General features: G+C 42.5%; 1 protein-coding gene across 16 annotated transcripts in view; it reads right to left on the reverse strand.

Moving 5' to 3' along the window:
- Positions 1–20,681, reverse strand: part of TMEM182 (transmembrane protein 182) — a 391,383-nt gene that overhangs the window by 339,615 nt on the left and 31,087 nt on the right. For 14 of the 16 annotated variants that reach the window (XR_014253831.1, XR_014253832.1, XR_014253833.1 and 11 more), the window contains one exon: positions 5,749–5,886. The exons of the other annotated variants lie outside the window; for them this stretch is intronic. Coding sequence is in view for 3 of the 14 variants with exons in the window: in XM_082426408.1 (XP_082282534.1) it covers positions 5,749–5,886 (138 nt within the window). In the remaining 11 variants the exon portion in view is untranslated. The remainder of the gene's footprint in view (positions 1–5,748; positions 5,887–20,681) is intronic. 16 annotated transcript variants of the gene reach the window in all.

Consider the following 20,681-nt stretch of genomic DNA (forward strand, 5'->3'; position numbering starts at 1 on the left):
CATGTCATGTCTCTGTGTCACACTTTGGTAACCCTCACACTATTTCAACCTTTTTCATTATTATTATATTTGTTAGGGTGATCTGGAATCAGTAATCTTTGATGTTACTATTGCAAAAAGATTACAACTTGCTGAAGACTCAGATGATGGTTAGCACTTTTTAACAATAAAGTATTTTTTAATTAAGGTCCGTACATTTTTTAAACATAATGCTGTTGCACGCTAATCAATTACAGCATAGTGGGTCTGGAAGCAAACGCACAATATCTCCAGGGTGTACCTGTGTTCTCCATATTGGTTCCTATTCAAAACCAAGTCTGGACAAGTCTGATTCTAACAGCCTGTTACACATATTTCAACTGATAAGCAACATGGAGAAAAATAAATGCTCAAAGAACTATCTGAGAAAGAAAATAAGGCTTTAAAGTATTTTTGTAAATAAAAGCTCTTCTAAGCACTTTCCTATTTAATATTAATCAAGGTTGACTTGTTCTAGCACTTGACATCTATAAAAAATGTCAGATCAAGGACATTAAAATTCCACATGATAATAGTATCAGTATCCAACACAATAATTTGTGTTGGATACTGATACTATCCAAATAAATTCCCAAAGATGACAACTGAAGGCAGAAAGCAAGTGTACAAAGCAGGTAGTTTTAGAAACATAAGAGTGACTGGGTCTTCTGTTCCTACTTGGAAAGCAGATCTGTACACCCAAACCTTTGGACTGAGCAAGAGGGAAATCCGAGCAGCCCTTCCGCAGTTCATGAAAATCGGAGACACTAATTCTACGACAAAAGTACATCTGGCTGATATATCAGTAATACATAGTTTTTATTAACCACTATTTCTTTCCCCCACCCACCTCCAACCAACCAGAGCTCTGAATAAAACGCTGAAGTCCTGGACTTTGGTGAAATACTCAGTTCCGTACTGGGAAGTTATGCTTTTGATTTTCCCCTGAGAGCCTACTTCTTGCATGCTAAGAAAGACGGAGGCTTTGGAAAAGCTGGCAAGCACTCGCTGGCCCTCCTGGCCCGTTCCCCTCACACAGGAGGCCCCCTGTGCCTCTCGGGGTCAGTGGCTGTTTACAGCATACAGACGTGGGGACAGCAGGTGCCAGCGGGGAGATGAATGTGCTTCCCGTAAGTTTAGAATGCCTGCCTCTAGGCTGTCAGCAACTCTCCCCTAATCCCCTCCTGCTCTGGGGCTGTTCCCTCCACATACGCTCCTCCTGCTCTGACTGCGCCGTGTTCTGCTTTGTCTGGAGGAAGGCGTGAGGAGCAAGGCACGGGCCCCAGCGCCTCCTGTGAGCCACGTGTTCAGTCTCAGCCGAAGGAAAATGAGCGTCTGAAACAGGTCCCTTGGCTTTTGTGAGCTATTTTTTCTAGGATTAAGGCAAAAAAGTCTCTTGTATTATGCATCCATCGCATCTATCTTATCTCAGGTAGAAATGAGTGATGTTTATCATGAGCTATACAAACTCCACTGATCTTTTTTAAAGAAATAAAAAAACAAACCGCAAATCCAGTTTACTTCTGAGTCAGTTTTGCCCTCTACATGTAAGAATGTTATATTCCCTTCATATCCACTTACCCTCCCCATACTGTTTTTAAGGGGGTTCATATCCCTACACTCTTAGAAAGCACTGTCCTCCAGACCAGAAGGGAGCAGGTTTGAGCCCCATAAGGACGTGCTCAGGCTGTCTGTCCCACCTGGCAGAGGGTTTATACAACTCACCCCGATTCACACCACTCACATTCCTGGTGACCAACAGCAGCTTGGCTGGGCAGACAGCTGGTGAAACAGCTGTCTGGACAAGAAACATACCCTGTGGTCACAGAATGGGGCAGGAGTCAGGCCACAACTTTACCTCCACCACCTTGCAAAGGACTAATTACACAGCAAAGGTGTCCCTTCCTTCGGCTAACACACCCTGGGCCTGGAGTGTGGGCTTCTATGTTCCTCCGACTTACGAGACGTCGGTGTAGTCTCACCAACGTGAGACTCTAACAAGGAATTTAGCCAAGATTCAGAAGCTTTCCAGGCCCCTCTACTCAGGTGAGACTCTGTCTAGCTCTACATCCAGCAGAAAAATGTAATCCCAGGTTGTCATTCAGGAAAAGGGGATTTCAATTATGAAAGAAGAATCTTTCTACCCTGATATGCTGGTAACATATTAATTTCTAGCTTTTATGTCTTTTCACCCAATATCAGTCCCAGAACATCCAGACCCCATCCCCATTCTTACTTGTACACCTAGGGATCTTACTCCTGTGTAGCAATTCCTGTATTGATGTCACTTTGCCCAGGCATTAGGAATATTCAGCTGTACAATAATTTTCTCCACATAATTCAAATGTTTTGTAATGTCACGCCTTCTTGCATCTTTCCTAACACATCTAATATCACAGGGTTAGGAGAAAACACGAGTCGGCCCTTTGTATCTGAGTACCCCTGGAGTCCACATTGAAAGAAAATTCAGCAATTGTTTATAGGCATTGGGAGGTGTGGATGAGACTCACCGAAACACACTCGGGTGTCATAACGTCCTGACGATTACTGTGTGCTTGGTCCAGAACTGAACTCCCGTGTGGAACACATGGCCCAAGCTGAGGAGGCATCTGCCCAAGTGCAGGGAGTGGCAACATATGGCCTCCAGACCGTTGAGCCATTGACAGAGCAAGACGAAAAACACGGACCCCACCCCTTGCTCACACGTACAACTGTGACATCAGCATGCCACGGCCATGTGTGGAATGCCCCAAAACAGTCTTCTTGCTGATGCCAAAGAGTCTTTCTATGTGCACACACCCAGCAATGGCCACTTGGAATTTGGTTCTGCCCTGTCTTAAGGCCATCTGTCCAAATAAAGAGAGAGTGTCCAATCTTGTTTGTGGCATTGATAAAGTAGTCACAGCAACTGTGGGCCCAGGCTGCACCTGTTCCCAACTGCCCGGTGGAGCACAGAGTGTTGGCAAAGGAAGACCGTGAGGCAGGGAATGACAAGACAAGCCCTAAAAGGGAGAGATTTTGGAATACTAGTTCCATGGAAAGAGAGCTCTTCGTTTTGAAAACATAACATCTAACCAAAGAAAGCATGACAAATTCAATCCAGTTTAACTCAGTAAAAGACTACATGCACAGTTCCATATTAAACGTAGTACAGAAAAATCTTGGCTGCCCCAAAAACCTAGTGTTTAGCACATATTTTCCTAGTGTCCATATAGAATAGTATGTAAGTTTCCATCGCCACATCTGAAAGGATTAGTTGCCTATTACAAATCTGGGGATGTTAATAATAGACAATTGAAAGATTCTGAAAATTCTTCTGTCAATAACACTCAGATTTGAGGATGATTTATTTGCCCCATAACTGCTTTAAAAGATGTGTCTCATGGTAGAAATTGCTACCTGACAGTAAATTTTAGTTATTCCTGAGAACACCACTTTTACTGCCCAAACTGATAAAAAATAAACAGTAATTTTTTTATCTCATCCAACAGAATATCTCTCTGTGTTCTTGGGAAATAAACAGTCCTACACAAACAATAAAGACTTGTGCCATGAAGGAAATTAAAAGTCAGATTTAAAAAGAAGTATCCTCGTAACCGTCTGCTTGACTGGCTTTCAGGATGGGCTCCCAGAACATGGTGGACCCCTCCCAACCCAGGGCGTTTCTGCATAAAGACCTGAGCCAAGAGGACTTCAGACCCACACCCACTGCAGCCAAAGATTCACTGGAAAAAGAGAATCCAGTGGTCACAGGCACATGGGTGTGAATCAGATGCTTTATCTTCCTTCAGAGCCCTCAGCCAAAATAATTCTTTAGCTATACTATTTTCTCAAAAAAAGTATAAAATGGAAAAAATGACCAACAATTTTTTTCAAAAGCACCACACACACACACACACACACACACACACACACACACACACACACACAGAAACACGCAATTCTCTAATAAGCCCAAACTCAGGATCAGAGCATTTCTGAGTTTAAAACAGTTATGTTGCCCATAATGTTAGTACTAAATTACTGCTACTACATATTCCCTTTATTGACAAAGATTTTAAAAGATTAAAAAGCAAAGAAGAAGAAGAAACAAATATTTACACATTTTAGTAGAGAGCTATTATTTCTGGGAAGACCATGCAAAAATATACACCTTAACTAGATCTCTGAATAAAGCAAGAGTAGAATGTGATTTGGGGGAGAAGAAATATTTGGCGAAGAAGATGCTCAGTTTTAAGGCATATAAGGGGTTTGGTCTTATGGAATTATGAAGTAAAGAAGAGAGATTATCAATTACGAGATCTAAGTGAAAGAAGTCAGACACAAAAGGCCACGTATTGTGTGACTCCATATACATGCAATGTCCAGAACAGGAAACCCATAGAGACAGAAAGCAGATCTGCGGTTCTCAGGGCTGGAAGGAGCAGAGGATGGGGTTTCCCTGTGGCGCGTGATAAAAATATTCTGGAATCAGATAGTGGTGATCTTTGCCCAACTCTGGGAATATATCAAAAAACACTGCATTATATACTTTAAAAGGGTAAATTTTGTAGTATGTGAATTATATCTCAATTATTAAAGTTATTTCTTTAATTATGAGCTCAAATGGCTAAATCTGGGTCCTTGAAAACTCAGTGAAGAAAAGAGTTTTAAATAAAAGACAAAAAGAAAGACAGAATAAGTTAAATAGAGGGCCCTGGTCCCCACAGTGGGTTTTGGTTTTTGTTTTTTGTTATTGTTTTGTGGTTTTTTAAGCTCTTTGAGCAGAGGATCTATCTGATTATTCTTTTTATTCCCTCTGCAAAAAAATTAAGCACAATATTATGCAAAAATAGTGTTTAAAGGAACTATTTGTTAATTGATCATCGATTAAATGATTTTGGGCAACAGCATGAGCCATCTTTGCAGTGATTTAGAAAGGCAGTAGAGCTACCCACTCGGTCCCTTTCCTTCATGGTCACTACAATCCCAGGTGAGACAACTGGTCCCTTTTATGGGATGCTGCAATAGAGCAAACTCAGGTACAGTTTGGTGTTAGTCGTACTGTAGTTTGTCTAAATTCCCAGAATGTTTATGTTTACAAAAAACCTTGTGCTTATGTTTTCAGGTTAGTGCTCTGGCTTTTATTTCCTAATTAAATTTAAAAGTCTTAAAATTCACAAGACTCACCTATTCAATTATTTTCCTATTTGTACTATGATCATTTTAGCAGGAATTAGACTAGTTGGAAAGCTAAAAAAAAAAATACAGGTTTTACAAAGAAGAGAAGGTATTTAGATAATGCACATGAACCACAATTAAGAAAATGGAATGATGATGATGTAGAAAAAGATGCTTTTTACCTATTAATGAGGGTTTGTAATATCATAATGGGGCTATCTTCTTAAGAGCACACAAAAAGCTTCACCTACGCCCAGATGTTACAGAGAGACGTGTTATAACCCTCTTTTACAGGTAGAAAATTAACAGGATAAGAGAGATTAAAAGGCTCTTACAGCAGAGCTTTCCTGCCTAGTGTCTTCATTCATATAATGTGGATACAATGAGCAAATGGAAAACGGGAAGTCCCTGGAAAAGTGTGTGACATATAGGTAGCACTCAGGAAATATTGTACATGAATATTAACATATTATTACTACTAGAAGCCTCACCCCTGAAACCAGAAGTGGAAAATATAAAGATACGGGGAAAAACCAAGGCTGTAAATCATACCCTTCACGATGGACGTACCTGCGGCGATGTAGGAGCCTCCCCCGGCTTTATAGAGAAGATGGCTGGCGAAGGGGGCTGCGCAGATGATCAAAAAGCTCGCAGTCACCACAGAAACAACCCCAAGAAGCATCAGGACCGCCCAGAAGCCACGGTAAACTGCAGACCCCAGGAGAAAAGGACAAGAGAAAGGCACACTTAGATTGTGAATGCAGCAGACTGTCACACAGTAAGTTTCTCTCTTCAGTTTTCTAATTTCAGCCCCAGCACTGCTGGACGGAATCCCAGGCTGTGGTCCTGAGTTCTCTTTAAAAGGAAGCCTCACCAGACGACTTTGGACTCAATGATGCCGAACTTCTATCAACAAGCGCTTGGTATTTACACCACATATGTGCTTAATATACTCTGGGAGCTCATTTTTCTAACCAGATTATCCATGTTAGAAGTGGGAACACCTAATGTTCTATAAAGACTCCTCTTGAGCAAGTTCCCAGATAGGTCACACATAGGTGTTCACACCAAAAGGACAAGGACATAAAAAGGCATTCATATTCACAAATGCTGCCTCTTAATCCCTGCCAAGATAGTGCTTATACCACAGTGATCCCTTAGAAGCTGGTAATGGTCCCTCCAATCTCCTAACAAAAAAGTACACTTCTATTTAGATTGTGACTCTACTGGAAAATAGTCTTGAGGTAATAAAAATGACAAGCAAAGCCAAAAAAAAAAAAAGGGGGTTTGTACAGACTGAGATTTAAGATCAGATATAGTTAAGGCTTACTACTTTCTATTAATATTTGCTCCTAGAAAGATTTAAAATGAGAAGTTATAGCAGTCTCTTAGTCAAGGGCCAGTAAGTCTGAATTAATGGATGCAGCTGGTGATAAATAAATTGTGGATTTGGTGACATATAGTAATCAAATAAAGAAGAATTCTAATGTTCTTTTTTTTTTTTTAAACATAGGTGTAGAGGATCCTGCCCTAGACTGCACCTTTGCTCGGGGAAGGTTTTTTTTGTTGTTGTTGTTGTTGTTTTTTAAAATTTATTTATTCATTCATTTTTTTGGCTGTGTTGTGTCTTCGCCTCTGTGCGAGGGCTTTCTCCAGTTGCGGCAAGCGGGGCCCACTCTTCACCGCGGTGCGCGGGCCTCCCACCATCGCGGCCTCTCCCGCTGCGGAGCACAGGCTCCAGACGCGCAGGCTCGGCAGCTGCGGCTCACGGGCCCAGCCGCTCCGCGGCACGTGGGATCCTCCCAGACCAGGGCTCGAACCCGTGTCCCCTGCATTGGCAGGCAGATTCTCAACCACTGCACCACCAGGGAAGCCCCTAATGTTCATTTTTGAGTGGGATAATTACCGATCTCTTAAACAAATTCATCATTTCCCAAAGGCTAAAATACAAAAATAAATTCCTACGTGTGTAAATGAGGGAAGCTCACTGAAACACATTCATGAAATTACAATTCTTTACGAAAATACAGAAACTTTATAAGAAAGCAAAGAATGATTTTTCTCAACAAGCCCACCTGGCAAAGGACAAAATATGTCAATCAACTGGAATCTTTAAGAGAAAAGAGAATGGGAGGATGGAAAATTGAGGAGAGGAGCCACTGCAGTTAAATGAGAAAAGAAGGCTTACATTTTCGTGTGAGTAACTCGGTTTTGAAGACAGAAACAAAAGGCAGGCTTCCACCTCACATGCCAACGCCATCCATGTGGCAGTGGCTGCCAGGCTTACTGGTGAGGAAGTATTCTGCGGCTGTATTCAGGCTCCTCAGGGCACAGGGCAGTGAAGTACTGATCAGCTCTCAGTGTGGGAAGTAAGGGTGAAAGGCTTTGGGCCAAATGTTTGCCATCCCTGTCCTACCAGAGTTTACTAGATAATCGGTGAGCCTCACGTTTTACACTTTCATCCACTTCATTTAGCGCACTGTCACGCGGTCGTTCTGCGGCAAGTGCCGGGGTATAAACATCAGTAAGAGGTGGTCCGGGGAAAAGGAGCCCTTCTATCACCTCTCCAATCACCCTCTGAGCGCCCTCCAAGCACAGCTAAGACTAGACAAAATGGCAAACAGCACGAGTGTGGAAAGTAAACAACAGCGAGTGGATTAAGGAGGGAAGTAAAGCCTTAATGAAAGATCAACTCAGCTACAAGGGGTTTTCTGGGTTTTTCCTATTTTTTTCATCCAGGATTTGGCCTCAAGGCAAGCCAAACTGGGAACTGTGTAAAAAGGTTCAACGAGCACAATATCCCTAGTGAAGGCCGTCACGCTGGCTAGAGAAGCAGGAGAGGGGCTCTGCAAGCCAGAGTATGGGGAGACCTCATGTTTTTATTCTCCTCACCCTGCTTCACAGCCAGCTTCAAACATAGATCTGCACTGCCACCCCCATGGGGGAGTGGGCATTTAACATCCCAAAGATGATCCAACCCTCAGGACAGAAGAATCAGAAAAAGGAACCCAACTGCGCAAAGAGTGGGGGAATCAACTTTTCTCTTGCTGGTCTGCACTGGTGCCGTTGCAGGGAACTCTGCCACAGCACAGAAGACCAAAACTCTGAAGGAACCCAATCTTTCTACCCAGAGAAACTAGGAAAAAGGGGCCCTGGAAGCCAGAGGGTGTGGCAGAAAATCCCACAGATGAGAGAGGGCTGGACAAGAGAATCTCCAGTTCTGTGTTTGAATCTGTACAAGTACTGAGCTCACTCCCCGCGTTGCACACGTGCAGAAAACACCCAGAGATGTAGAGCAAAGGCTCTGAGAACTGAATTACAGTATAAAAACCACCCAAGTACCAGAGCAAGCCCGGAGCGGTGATGCCCCAGGCAGACCCAAATAGCATAGAGGACCGAACTGACAATGCAACTACTATCACAGAGGAAAAGGACAGAACCATGCCAGTCAGTTGCCTGTTCAAGCAACAAATCAGTATTCTCCAGAGGATTTTAACAATACGTGGAGACTGACAACAAAATATTCAAAATGTCCAGGATACAATCCAAAATTTCTTGATATACTAACAGCCATGAAAATTTGACCAGTTCTCAAAGGACCAAGCGATCAGTAGATGCCAACACAAACACCACCCAGACATGCGAGTTATCAGACAGACTTTGAAGTAGCTTTTAGAACCAGCTCCTGTGAACGAAGGTGAACACTCCTGAAATGAGAAGAAAGATAGAAACTCTCAAAATAGAAGCAGTGTCTATAAAAAAGAGAGCTAGGCTGAACTTTTAGAGTTGAAAAATACAATATGTGACACAAAAATCCCTTAGATGGGCTCACCAGCAGAACAGGGAGGAGAGAGGAAAGAGCAAATGGACTTGAAGAGAGAACAAGAAGAATTATCTAGTCCGAACAACAGAAGGAAAAGAGACTGAAAACCAAAGTGACTAGAGTCTCAGGTACTCGTGGGACGATATCAGAGGATCTCTCATTTGTGTCACTGGAGTCCCTAAAGCCCAGGGAAAAGGTATTGGTGCAGAGAGAACATTTATAGAAATAATGCCTTCAAACTTCTTAAACTGGGTGAAAGACAAATTTACAGATACAAGAAACTCAGCGACCTCCGAAGAGGGCACACTCAAAAGAAATCAGCCTAGACACGTAGTAAGAAAATTACTGAAAACCACAGGCAAAGTCTTGAAAGCAGCTGGGGGTATGGGGGTGGAGATGACCCGTTAGATGGACGGGAACAGTAACTCCACGGACGGCAAGTCTCTCATCAGAAGTAACTGAGGCCACTGCCCAAGTCAGAGTGGACATTGCAAGCTGTGGGCACGTTGTCACAATCACCGCAAAGTAGAGGAAAAGGGTTGCAGGCAAAGATGTTGACTTGGGTGGTCCCCTTTCATGATCACAGGGTGTGCCTTCGATCAGAGGGGCTGCTCGAGGACTAGGGCATGCTGGGGACAGAGCAGCCCTGTGTGAGCAGAGGGCAGAGGAGGTCTGACAGCTTCCACTTTCAGGTTGGGGACCCTGAGTAAGCACACAACAGTAAAAGTCACGGCAAAGAAACGACTGAGGCCAGAAGACAGTTAAACAGTATCTTAAAAGTGCCCCAGAAAAAGATCTGTCAACCTAAAATTCTGCCTCCAGTGAAAATATCTTTGAGGGAGGAAGGGAAAAGAAAGCCATTTCTCAAGGAGGAAAATATAGACTTTGTCATCAGTAGACCTGCTCTACAAAGAAATGCTAAAGAAATTTCTTTAGGCTGAAGGGAAATGACACCAGGGTTTCCTTGAAATTTCTGAAGTGCAGGAAGAGAAACAGAAAAGGTGGATATCTGTGTAAATATAGTAGATTATTTTTCTCATCTTAATTTCTTTAAAATATATTTGACTGTTGAAAGTAATATATGTATATATATACTTATATATATATATATATATATATATATACTTATATATATATGGCATAATACAGTAAAGAAATGTAGGTTTCAGAATCACAGTGACCTGAGTATGCACTCTTACCTGCAATGTAACCTTGGACCACTTACTTAAACTTATGAACCTGTAAAATAGGAATGCTTTCTGAACCTTCACTTCTGTAAAATAAGAATGTTTGTGTCCATCCTTTAGAGTTCTTAGAAGAACTACTAATAATGTATTTGAAGTGTGTGGCATATCACAAGAGACCAATGAATGGCACTTATTTTGTGGTTGCTTTTATTGCTGTTATTGTTAAAATTGCATTAACATGACAGAGCAGAGGGTAGTATGTTCAGTAATAGGAAAGTGGATTACTTCCCCCAGAGAGCCTTGCACACTGTTTTTTATGTATCACTGACATTAGGAAATCCCTTTAGATTACAGCATACAGTACAGGTCGTGTTGGCCAATACACACAGTTCCACAGAGCTTTCACACTGTCTTCCATGGGAAGGTTCCCTGTCCACTAAGAAGGCACTGGCCACGTTTCATACCACATGACTCTACTCTTAATTACCCAAAATACAAACAAACGGGGTCAGATACCTGACACAAAGACCAAAACATGGTGGCCTCTGACCCATGCAGAGATGAGCTGAGCTAATCAGTGTGACCCCTTGAGAACGGGAACACTGCAAAAGGGAGAGGATTCACAGCAGAGCTGAGGCTGAAAGGAAGCGCTGGTAGCTGATCCAGAGGAGCTGTGGTGAGCCACGGCCATACCCAAGCAAGAGGGCGGGAATTATGACTCAGGCCAGAGAGGGCAGAAAAAGCAGAGGAGCCTCTCCACAGAGAGAAGCAGGGGGACTGCCAGAAAGAGAAAACACCTGGTGAGGGTGAGAGAGAAAGAGAGCCAGACGGAAATGGGGGATAAGTGCCCCCCAGAACTGCTGTTCCTGAGACCTGCTACTTCCTGCCCCTGGTCTGCCCTAGCAGAGCGGCCTGACTTTTGATTCTGAGTCCCCGGTGAAAGGCAGGAGCAACCGATCTGTACTTAAAGGAGGGGGCACCTGGCTGCCTGGAGAGTTGTGACCATACAGACATAGCTTCCAAGTGAAACTCCTTACTGCAGTCACCACAGGCTTTATTTTCTGCCGGTGCTTCAACATTCCAAAGTGCGCAACTTTAAGCCTATTTCAAAATTTCTTGGAATTTCCTGTTTCTTAGCTAATTATATTACCTAGTTTGCATATGTGGCACACTTTGATTCCAGAATTGAAATGTTCAGTTGTAACGAAGAATCAGCTCCTGGAACTGGGTAGTTCTTTCACTGTCTGAAGTAAAACTGAGGCAATCAGAGAATTTTCAAAATAAAATGAATGTTTTGAGATATTACTAACTGGGTGACTCTAAGAGACCACAGTTTTCTAACATAAAGCACAGTATCCTTCAAATAAGTTTACAGGAAGGATTGAGAACATATATGAAAAGTAGCTGCATGCAGTAAGGAATCAAATGTATTTGCTATTACTATTATTTTTACATGCCTTGTAATAAAATACTCTTGTCAACAATGTACTTGACACTTAAAAGATATCTATTTATCTCATGGATCTAGGATGGGGACAAGCTTTCAGTTCTAGTATATAGACACTTTAAAAATTTTAAAGGATGTTCTTGTTTGGTTAGTGGTTTATACTGTTTAAGACTCCTAAATCTTGAATGTATCTCTGAGAATACTTAATTTGTTTCCTTGTTCTTAATATGAGCCCATAAAAACTGCAAAGCTTTGTCTTTGAAAGTTTTGGACTGTACCAAGTGAAAACATCTCTAAAAATCCAATTCGACCATTTAATACAATTCAAAGCTCAACTTAAACAATATTGAATTTCTATTAATTCCTTAGAACATGAAGCAAGATTTACAGTGTAAATAGATTTACATGTAATCTATATCATCACAATTTGGATTAATTAAAGGAAAGCTTCATCTGAATCTGTGAAAGGCCAAAATTAACTACTGTTTTCAAAGAAATGAAGTTCTGTCAATTCTAAATAAATTGGTGAACTGACCTAACAAAGTGATCCTTGGTCCGGTGTCGTAATGAGGAAGATGATGAATAATTAGTCTAACAACAGATGTTATAGAAATGGTTCTCCTGAAGTACTCAGTTTATTTTCCTAAATCAATTAAACTTTTACCTTTACAGTATTATCCTGTTTTTATTAGAGAAAAGAGACAACAAATCATTAGACTGTCTAGTTTGTTAACTAAGATTGTATATGAATGCAAAACTATGTTCATGATGTCTCAGTTCATTCATAAAAAATTGCATAACGTAAAGAGTCTTAACTGTACTGCAAATTCAAATTTCAGATTCAAACAAATACTAAAGGATCTCATGTCCCAGAAAGTACCCAAAAGGTCTAATTCCAAGTGACATACCTAGGAAGTGTAGGGAGACATCTATTAAGAATCCTTCAGGTAGAAAACATACAAATCACCCCAAACGACAGGACAGGGAAGGCCATGAAATAAAGTGGACTTTTAATTATACACATGAATATGTGTGCACGTGTGTGCATGTGCGCATGTATATGTAACTGTGCGTGTGTGTGTGTGTATGCTTGTGCAGATTACCACAGACAGGAAGCCAATGGCAGAAGTGGCATCTGTTCCAAATTCCATGTAAAGGGTTAAAAAAATAAAACGCTACAGTATTTCTTTTCCACTAAAAATGTAATAAAAATGTTCAGAAACCTCATTAGTTTAGATGATGGGCAAAAGCAGCCTGAAGTTTTAACTGTGGATTTATTTTAGAATAAGTCCCATTCCAAGTCATTCACATCCATCCAATAATTCAAACTGATGTCTCACAAGGGGCCTCTGAGCAGGGCCCTGCCAAGCTTGCCTGGTAAATGGGCACGCTGCTGACAACCAGAAGCCACTTAATTTGGCGAACATATTTTGACGGCTCTCCAGGTGCCAGGCACCAAAAGCCGCTAGAGCAAGACAGAACCCTTGCCCTCACAAGTTCAGTCCGGTGAGGGAAAAGCAAACCACTTCACGCTGTGTGCTAAGTGCCCCAGCCGAGGGGTGCACAGAACATCACGAAGCCAGATGACTCCTGCACAGAGAGGCCACTGTTTCAGGGCTGGATGGTAGCAAGAGAAGGCCTACAGTACTGGGTACCGTTGAACTGGGTCTTGACGTTTGCCTAGGATTTCAGTAGGCAGAAGGCAGGAGGAAGGTGATGGGGGAAGGGAAAGCAGCTTCCCTGAGCTGCCACCCAGGTGGATGAGGGGAACGACAGTGAGGAACCCAGGAAGGCAGCCAGGGCTTCACAGGCCACTCGAGAGCTGGCGCTTCATCATACTGGTCCTAGGAAGCCCCTGCAGTCAGTGGTCAGAGCTGGTGGCCACACCTGTATGAGAGCATCATTGCTGTAACTGGACAGAGAATGAACTGGCAGGAAAAAGGACAGAACAGGGAAAACAAGTTATGTAGTTACGACAGCCCCCCAGTGGGGACTTATGCCAGGCAGTTGGGGGAGAGGTGAAATGAGCTTCAGTGATTCTGTTGTTACCGGTAGTAAGAAATCAGCAAGATGAAGGCTGTCTTCATGGATTTCATTCATATATCAAAACAGTTTGTTCTGTTGAGATACTAAGAAATCTCGTCTTGATTTTGTAATGTTTCAACTTACGCGACAAACCCTCTTTCATACAGAGCATAGGGGGAAAGTCAATCCAAATGATCACAATTCCAAATTCGTAGTGTTTTGATAAATTATTTTGTTGGGTATATAAAAATGTAAATATTGTATTTGCAGTTTAAAGATAAACTTAAGTGTTATTCGTTTCTCAAAACTTGCTATCTTGCCTCAGACACCTCATAAAGCTAGTTCAGAAAGCTAATCCTGTATTTCGACACATCCTCAAGCACACACAGCGCGAAGTGCTATAAAACGGTCTAAATGAAGCCAAAACAAAACACGTCACCCCCTCCACCATCCTCGGCAGCAAACGAGAGCCCCCAGCATATGCTGCCGTAGCTTTAGGCAAGACGCTTCTGCTACACAGGCCAGCAAGCCTGTCCTGCATCTCCATGTACTACTTGTCTTGGCGATGTCGGGCAGGTCTAAAAATACAGCAATGCCCGCACCAAAGCAGAAGGACAGGCTGTACAGAGTGTCCGTGTCGGAGCTCCACAGGCCTGGACGTGCCAAGCCAAGCCACGTGCTCTGCTCGGGCCACTGATTTTTCAGGACAAAAAGAACACTGAGAGACCCGACAGAGTTTATTGACTTCCCTCTTGTAAACTTGGCAGTGAAGGAATAGCTGAGAGGGAGAAAGCGCCTCGGGAAGGAGGGGCAGGGCCCTCGCCACCCACACTGGCTGTGACCTTGGGAAAGGCCCAGAAGCAGGAGGAGCACAGGTTTCCTCACAGCGTTAATCATTCTCAAGTTTCTCTTCCTGAGAGTCTTGGGGAGGGAGGGGCTGGAAGGGAGGATTGCTGGGGAGCTGGACAGAGGGGCGCTGCAGGAATGCAGGTAGGAGTGGTGGCGGCACCCTCAAGGTCACAGTAGCGAGGGAACCCAGGCTCTCGGAAGTGAGGTGAAGGGGATCAGAACAGGCCACGCTCACATATGCCAGTTTGGTATAAGGACTATTTTGAGCTGGGAGCAAATGAGAGTCAATGAATGCAGAAGGAAACCTCGTAGGAGTTTTCCTTATCTAACTGGGAGGAGAAACTTCTGAGAAATGAGGACTTCCAGGGGAGTTTTATGGCCATGAAAAAGACAGCAAGTCAACACCAACGTGGGTCTCTAAACAAAGCTACAAATACAAGCCATATCTTCCATTTCTTTCTCTCCTATATTTTTCCTGGTCACTTTCCCACAGTCTACCACCTGAGCCCAAACCTCTGTTTCCTTTGTCTTGTCGCATCTCCACGTTCATCGTTCTTTGCTAAAAGGCATGTTAAGTTCCGAGGCCTATCTGCTTCTTTGGGTCTTCACGTTTCTATGAAGGCCTCTGTATGCACACATAACCATAAACCTCTCCTACGTCAATGTCCACTTTTATAACCTAATTTGCAGGGCCCAGTTACTGAACCTAAGGGGGTAGAGGAAAAAGTTTCTTCCTTCCCTATGGCGGTACTGTGTACAAAGCCACTCAGATCCTCACACAGGGGACCAGGTGAGCATCCAGAGTGAGCTCCAGCTCCAAGGTCTTCCTCTGACCCCTGCTGCCTGAGGGGGCCTGGATTGATGGCTCCCCTCCCCGCTCAGCTTTCAGAGCCACCCTGGAGGGTTTTAACATCATACCCAAGCTAGGATTCCAAACCACACCACCTGAATGAGAATCTCTGAGGGCGGGCACAAGCAACCGTATTTTTAAAAGCCCCCTAGAAGAATGGGACGTACAGCCAGGATGAGAATCACTGGACTGTTGAGTCTCTCTGGAGCTGCTAATTTTATTGAGAAGGTGCTGCTCAGCCTTTGCAGGTATCCTCTCCTCTGTCATCACAAAAATCCCTATTTTGTGTTTTACAGATGAGGCTCAGAGAGGTTAATAAGTAAAGTCCCCAAAATGAAACAGCCAGTAAATGACAAGGTCAAGATTTGAACTCAGGGCTATCTGAGCTCAATCTCGGACACCATTAGCCTCAATGTCTGTGGTGTTTATTTCCAATAAATTGTCACTGATCCATCTAAGGCTTCTAGGCTCAAATCCTCCCACCCTGGCTCCTTGTACCTTATCCTCCAGAAATGCTGAAATTATACTGAAGTTTCCAGTGGGGAAATGCTGTTATCACGCCTGTAGGCTTTCATAATACCGCCTCCGTTAGCTAGAATACACAGCTTTCCCACTTGTCCTTTGAGATCCAATGAAGCATCCTCCCCGCTCCGCCCCAAAAGGACATAGTGGAGTTACGTCCTCATCTCCACCAGAAGGCAAGAGAGTGTACAATCAGACTCAAGAGCCGGAATATCTCTTACCAGTTGTGTGACCTTCGGTAAATTACTTAGCTCTCCATGCCTCACTCTCCTTCCCTAAGATGTGATAATAAAGATACCCATCCTATAGTGCCCTTAAGAGGGCTGAAAGAGTTAATGTGAGTCAGCCCTGAGCAGTGCCTTGCCTCTGCACTCCATCAGGGTCTTGACACATGCCCGTCACCAGACAGCACTCTGCGTTGTGCTTCTGTCTTTACATTCCCACCTCCACTTCTTGCCTGTGCATTCCTGCAGGGCAAAGACTCAGTCTTGCCCATCTTTCTAACCCCAGGGGAATCTTTATGGCTGGCATGTAATAGATGCTCAATAAAATATGAATAAGTGAATAATCAATAACTTATCACTCAGTCCCCATGGAAATCTCAATGTATACAGTTAAGGTTAGTGAGATATTTAATGGCCATGGGACAGAATGAAGCTAACTCATTCAAAACGGAAATGAATTGATGGTCTTGGCCTATCATCACAACGGCTAGGGATCACTTAAATCCCTACTAGGGAGAAACAGGCACTTGGAGGAGAAGAGTTGAGGAATCAAGTGGTGAGATGTTGACACCTGGCTACTAAGTAAGAGTACGGAGGACTACGTAACCATCCTTTCCAGGCTGCTGAATACCCAGTACATAGAAATGAGTCAAGAACATTGGGAACTTCTGTAAATGTTCCTGCCCAACTCTTAAAAATGCCAGAAGAGAGACAAATTTCCTCATTAACTGATTCCCTCTTAAAAAATCAGATCTATTCCTGAGAAGACTTGCTGTCTTTTATACTGAGCCATGAAAGGAACATTTTTAGGATCCCTTTATTCATATACTTTTTTTAAACATTGACTATGAACCTATTTACCCAAAGCTTTTGGCAGACAATTGAAAATAATTATAGCAAAGCCTTGCTTACTTGATTGCAAGTATTCTGTTGTAAGTTTTCTAGGACTCCTGAGCCTTCATTTTCATGTCTTTCAGATGATTTGCCTCCACAAATCTCTAACACCTTAGAAATCACACTTCTCTGAGGAATTTTATGGTCTTTCATTGCAACTATACATCCAGGAATCTTTCTCTAAGGGATGTGGCTCAAAAGTAGTTTCTATATTTCTTTATCAGAAAAGTTAGTTTGAGAATTGCATAGCACTAAAATGATTTGATATTTCCCCTCTATTTTGATCATAAAACACCAGCAGAAGAAGTGATTAACAACTGAATTGAATTCCACTCTTTCATTTACCCATGCTCAAACATTGACTGAAAAATCTATCTTGTATCAGGTGCTGTGCTAGATAAGTAAATACTGGTGATACGCCATGAAAAAAAGTCCAGTATGTGCTATCAAGCAGTCTAATGGGAGAGAAACACACAATCAGATGACTGTCAGCTATGCCAAGGGCAAGGGGAGGACTCTGTGGTATATTACATGGGAACAGAGGAAGGGTAGTTGACCCAGTCTTGGCATATTTGCAGAAGGCTTCTTGGAGGAGACGATTCTTTTTTTTTAATTTTTATTGGCTATATAGTTGATTTACAATGTTGTGTTAGTTTCAGGTGTACAGCAAAGTGAATCAGTTATACATACACATATACCCACTCTTTTTTTAGATTCTTTTCCCATATAGGCCATCACAGAGTACTGAGTAGAGTTCCCTGTGCCATACATTAGGTCCTTATTAGTTATCTATTTTATATATAGGAGGGTGTACGTGTCAATCCCAGTCTTCGGAGGAGGTGATTCTTAAACAGGAGAGCAGTAATGCAGGAAGTGAAGGCAGAGAGCAGAAAGTATGAACAAAAAACAAGAAAGAAAGCGGGTGTGTGCAAGTAGCCTAGTGTGAAGGCCCAGAGAAGGAAAGCTTTGGTGCTGGGGAAGTGGTGAGAGAGAGAAGGTACGCGGCAGATCATGATGGTCCTTGCAGAATATGGTCGTTTACCAGGGGAGCATTTTGGCCCACGTTGCATGAAACTTTCCCTACAAACAATATGAAAAATCACTGAACAACTTAAATTAAAATAGGTGTTTTGTCCACATGGAGCTTCAATCTATTAATAATCAAACCACTGGCAAAAGGTTTGCAGTCTGGTTTTGTGAGGCGCGGGGAGGTGTTTTCAGTGCGAAAGAGGGAAAAAAATGGCAGTAAAACACCTACTCCCTTTTCTTTATTACAGGCATTTATATTTTCTTGATATTTTTTTCTTAGGGGTAAAATACTTAGAGATAAAGGTACCAAAATATCTAGCAGTACTTCATGGAAACTAGCCTCTCTTGTGAGTAAAATGAAATGGGCAAGAGACCTTATCAAGGAATTGTAATAACAAAAGAAAGGAAGTTAAAAAGTTTCTAGCAACAAAATAAAGGTATAGAGCTGGGAGTAACCATTGGCTGCTGGGGTGAGAAGGTTGTGCAGGCAGTAAGCAGTGGCCTGTCCCAGCCAGCAAATGCCTTGGAAAAATACTCAGCCAGCTTAGAATCTGGACCTGCGTAGTCTGGGATGTGAACCACACACGCGAGGAGTGCTAGCACAGCCGGTGTGAGATGACCATCCCCTGGGGACAGACAAGACAGCTGAGACATAGCTGGCGTCCCCGGCAGGGCAAGCACGCCTCATTTACTCCAGAACAAACATTCACACTTTGCTTATTCACAAACAGAGTCACATTTTCTCCACTGAGCAGGAAACATGATCTTGGCTGTTCAAAGTCAGCATTCACCAAGGACCTAAACCCCTCTTGGGCATCTCTCACTGACTTGGCCTCTTCCAGGGCTCAATCTGAAGGAATGGGGTAGAAATGCCTATCAGCAGCCTTCAGTCTTCACTGACTTGTCCGCGATTTGCTGTGTGTTCTTCAGAAGTGGGCCACTTGTCCAGCCTCCCTGGTTTTCTGCTTGCTCTTGATAAAAAGGTAGACTATCAGTCTCAGAAGTCACTTCCAACTCTTCTGCTTAGAGTCCCAACAAGTGAACAGTCAATATTTCCCTTTGATAGTGAACTGCATAGACTGAACTTCCAAGTCTCCACTCGAAAAGACCAGCCTTCTGAAACTGCACGTTTAAGCAGAAAATCATTGAAAAGATCAAACGTAGCATTCCCATAGCTACTCTACACACAGTCTAGTGGGGGATTTGGTTGCATTTATTTATTTGCAGTGATAAGATACAGCTTGGGAAGACTTCCCTCTCTAGCTATTCAACATAGCAAGCTGTTGGAGCAAATGCCCTTCATATTGTGTAACAACAGCTGTGGCTCTGGAAACGAGTTAACGCTTTGCTTTCCATACAACGCGTCCCTTCCCTTAATGATACTAAATCAACACTCTGTGGATGTGAATAATTGCCGCGGCCACTTGCAGACTTGAAGCAATGAATCTGAGTCCTAGAAAAAGTGCTTTATAAAAATCAATCATATTTTTTAAAAACTATATTTAAAAATCACTTTTATTTTATTTCTATACCCCCAAACTTGGTTGTAAAGAGTAATAAATAGTAAAAGAAAGACTCATATCGAGTCACCATACGAAAACTAAGAAGTAATATAATAGAACTCACCAATTCTCCCCTAACTAACAATAGATTTTGTTATAAACTATATATTGCTTGTTAGAAAAATGAAACATAATCTCCTTTACAATGTTATCAAGAAGCTGATTATGGAAACGGAGGCAGCTCACTGCAGAGCATGAACTTTGAGTTGAGAAACCCAAATGCTCTAAGTTTCCTTGGCGTTGAAATGGCAGCAATGAACTCTACCTCACAGCACTGTCATCAGGATCCAAGGAGGCAGATGAACTGGTTTGCAGGGCAGAAGTTGAGACACAGATGTAGAGAACAAACGTATGGACACCAAGGGGGGAAAACCGCGGTGGGGTGGGGATGGTGGTGTGCTGAATTGGGCGATTGAGACTGACATGTATACACTGATGTGTATAAAATTGATGACGGATTAAAAAAAAAGAAGTAACCAATACATGATCTCCCTAAAAAAAAAAAAATCCAAGGAGGCAATCTTTGTAAAATAAAAAGTAGGTGGGCTAGCCCAATGACTGCACACAATAGGAGCTTATCATAAGAAATAAAATAAGTCATTTTCTTGTGATATTAATGATTTTTATAAAATAAATAACATTTTTCTTTTTTTATATATTTTTCAGTAGATTAGTAGGTTTCGACACGCAGAAACAAGAACTAAAGATATAAATGAACAACTCTGAAGAAATTATCATGGTGCCTTTGTGCAATTAATGGCTCCAATTATTCATAAACTCACTGGATCTAATCCCTCATGCCAGCACTGAAATTTACCAAGCAGTACTTATGTTTACCATTCATATATTATCATTTAAGAGTAAAAGAAAGAAAAAGAGATTACACAAAATGTGATCTGTCAAAGGGGAAATAGTGGTAGTGAGCCCAAGAAGAAAGAAATCCAGGTTGCAAAACACTAGGTCAAATTGCTGTGGACAGCTTGCGAAATTCAAGGGTCAGCTCTCAGTCCACGCCCTACTCTACTTCTTAGCAGCATTTGGCCAAGCTTTTCACTCCCTTCTCTGAGAAAAGCTTTCTCTTTCTGGTTTCC

This window comes from Balaenoptera physalus (assembly GCF_965194825.1).
Source record: "Balaenoptera physalus genome assembly, chromosome: 15".
In the NCBI taxonomy this organism is placed as follows: domain Eukaryota; kingdom Metazoa; phylum Chordata; class Mammalia; order Artiodactyla; family Balaenopteridae; genus Balaenoptera; species Balaenoptera physalus.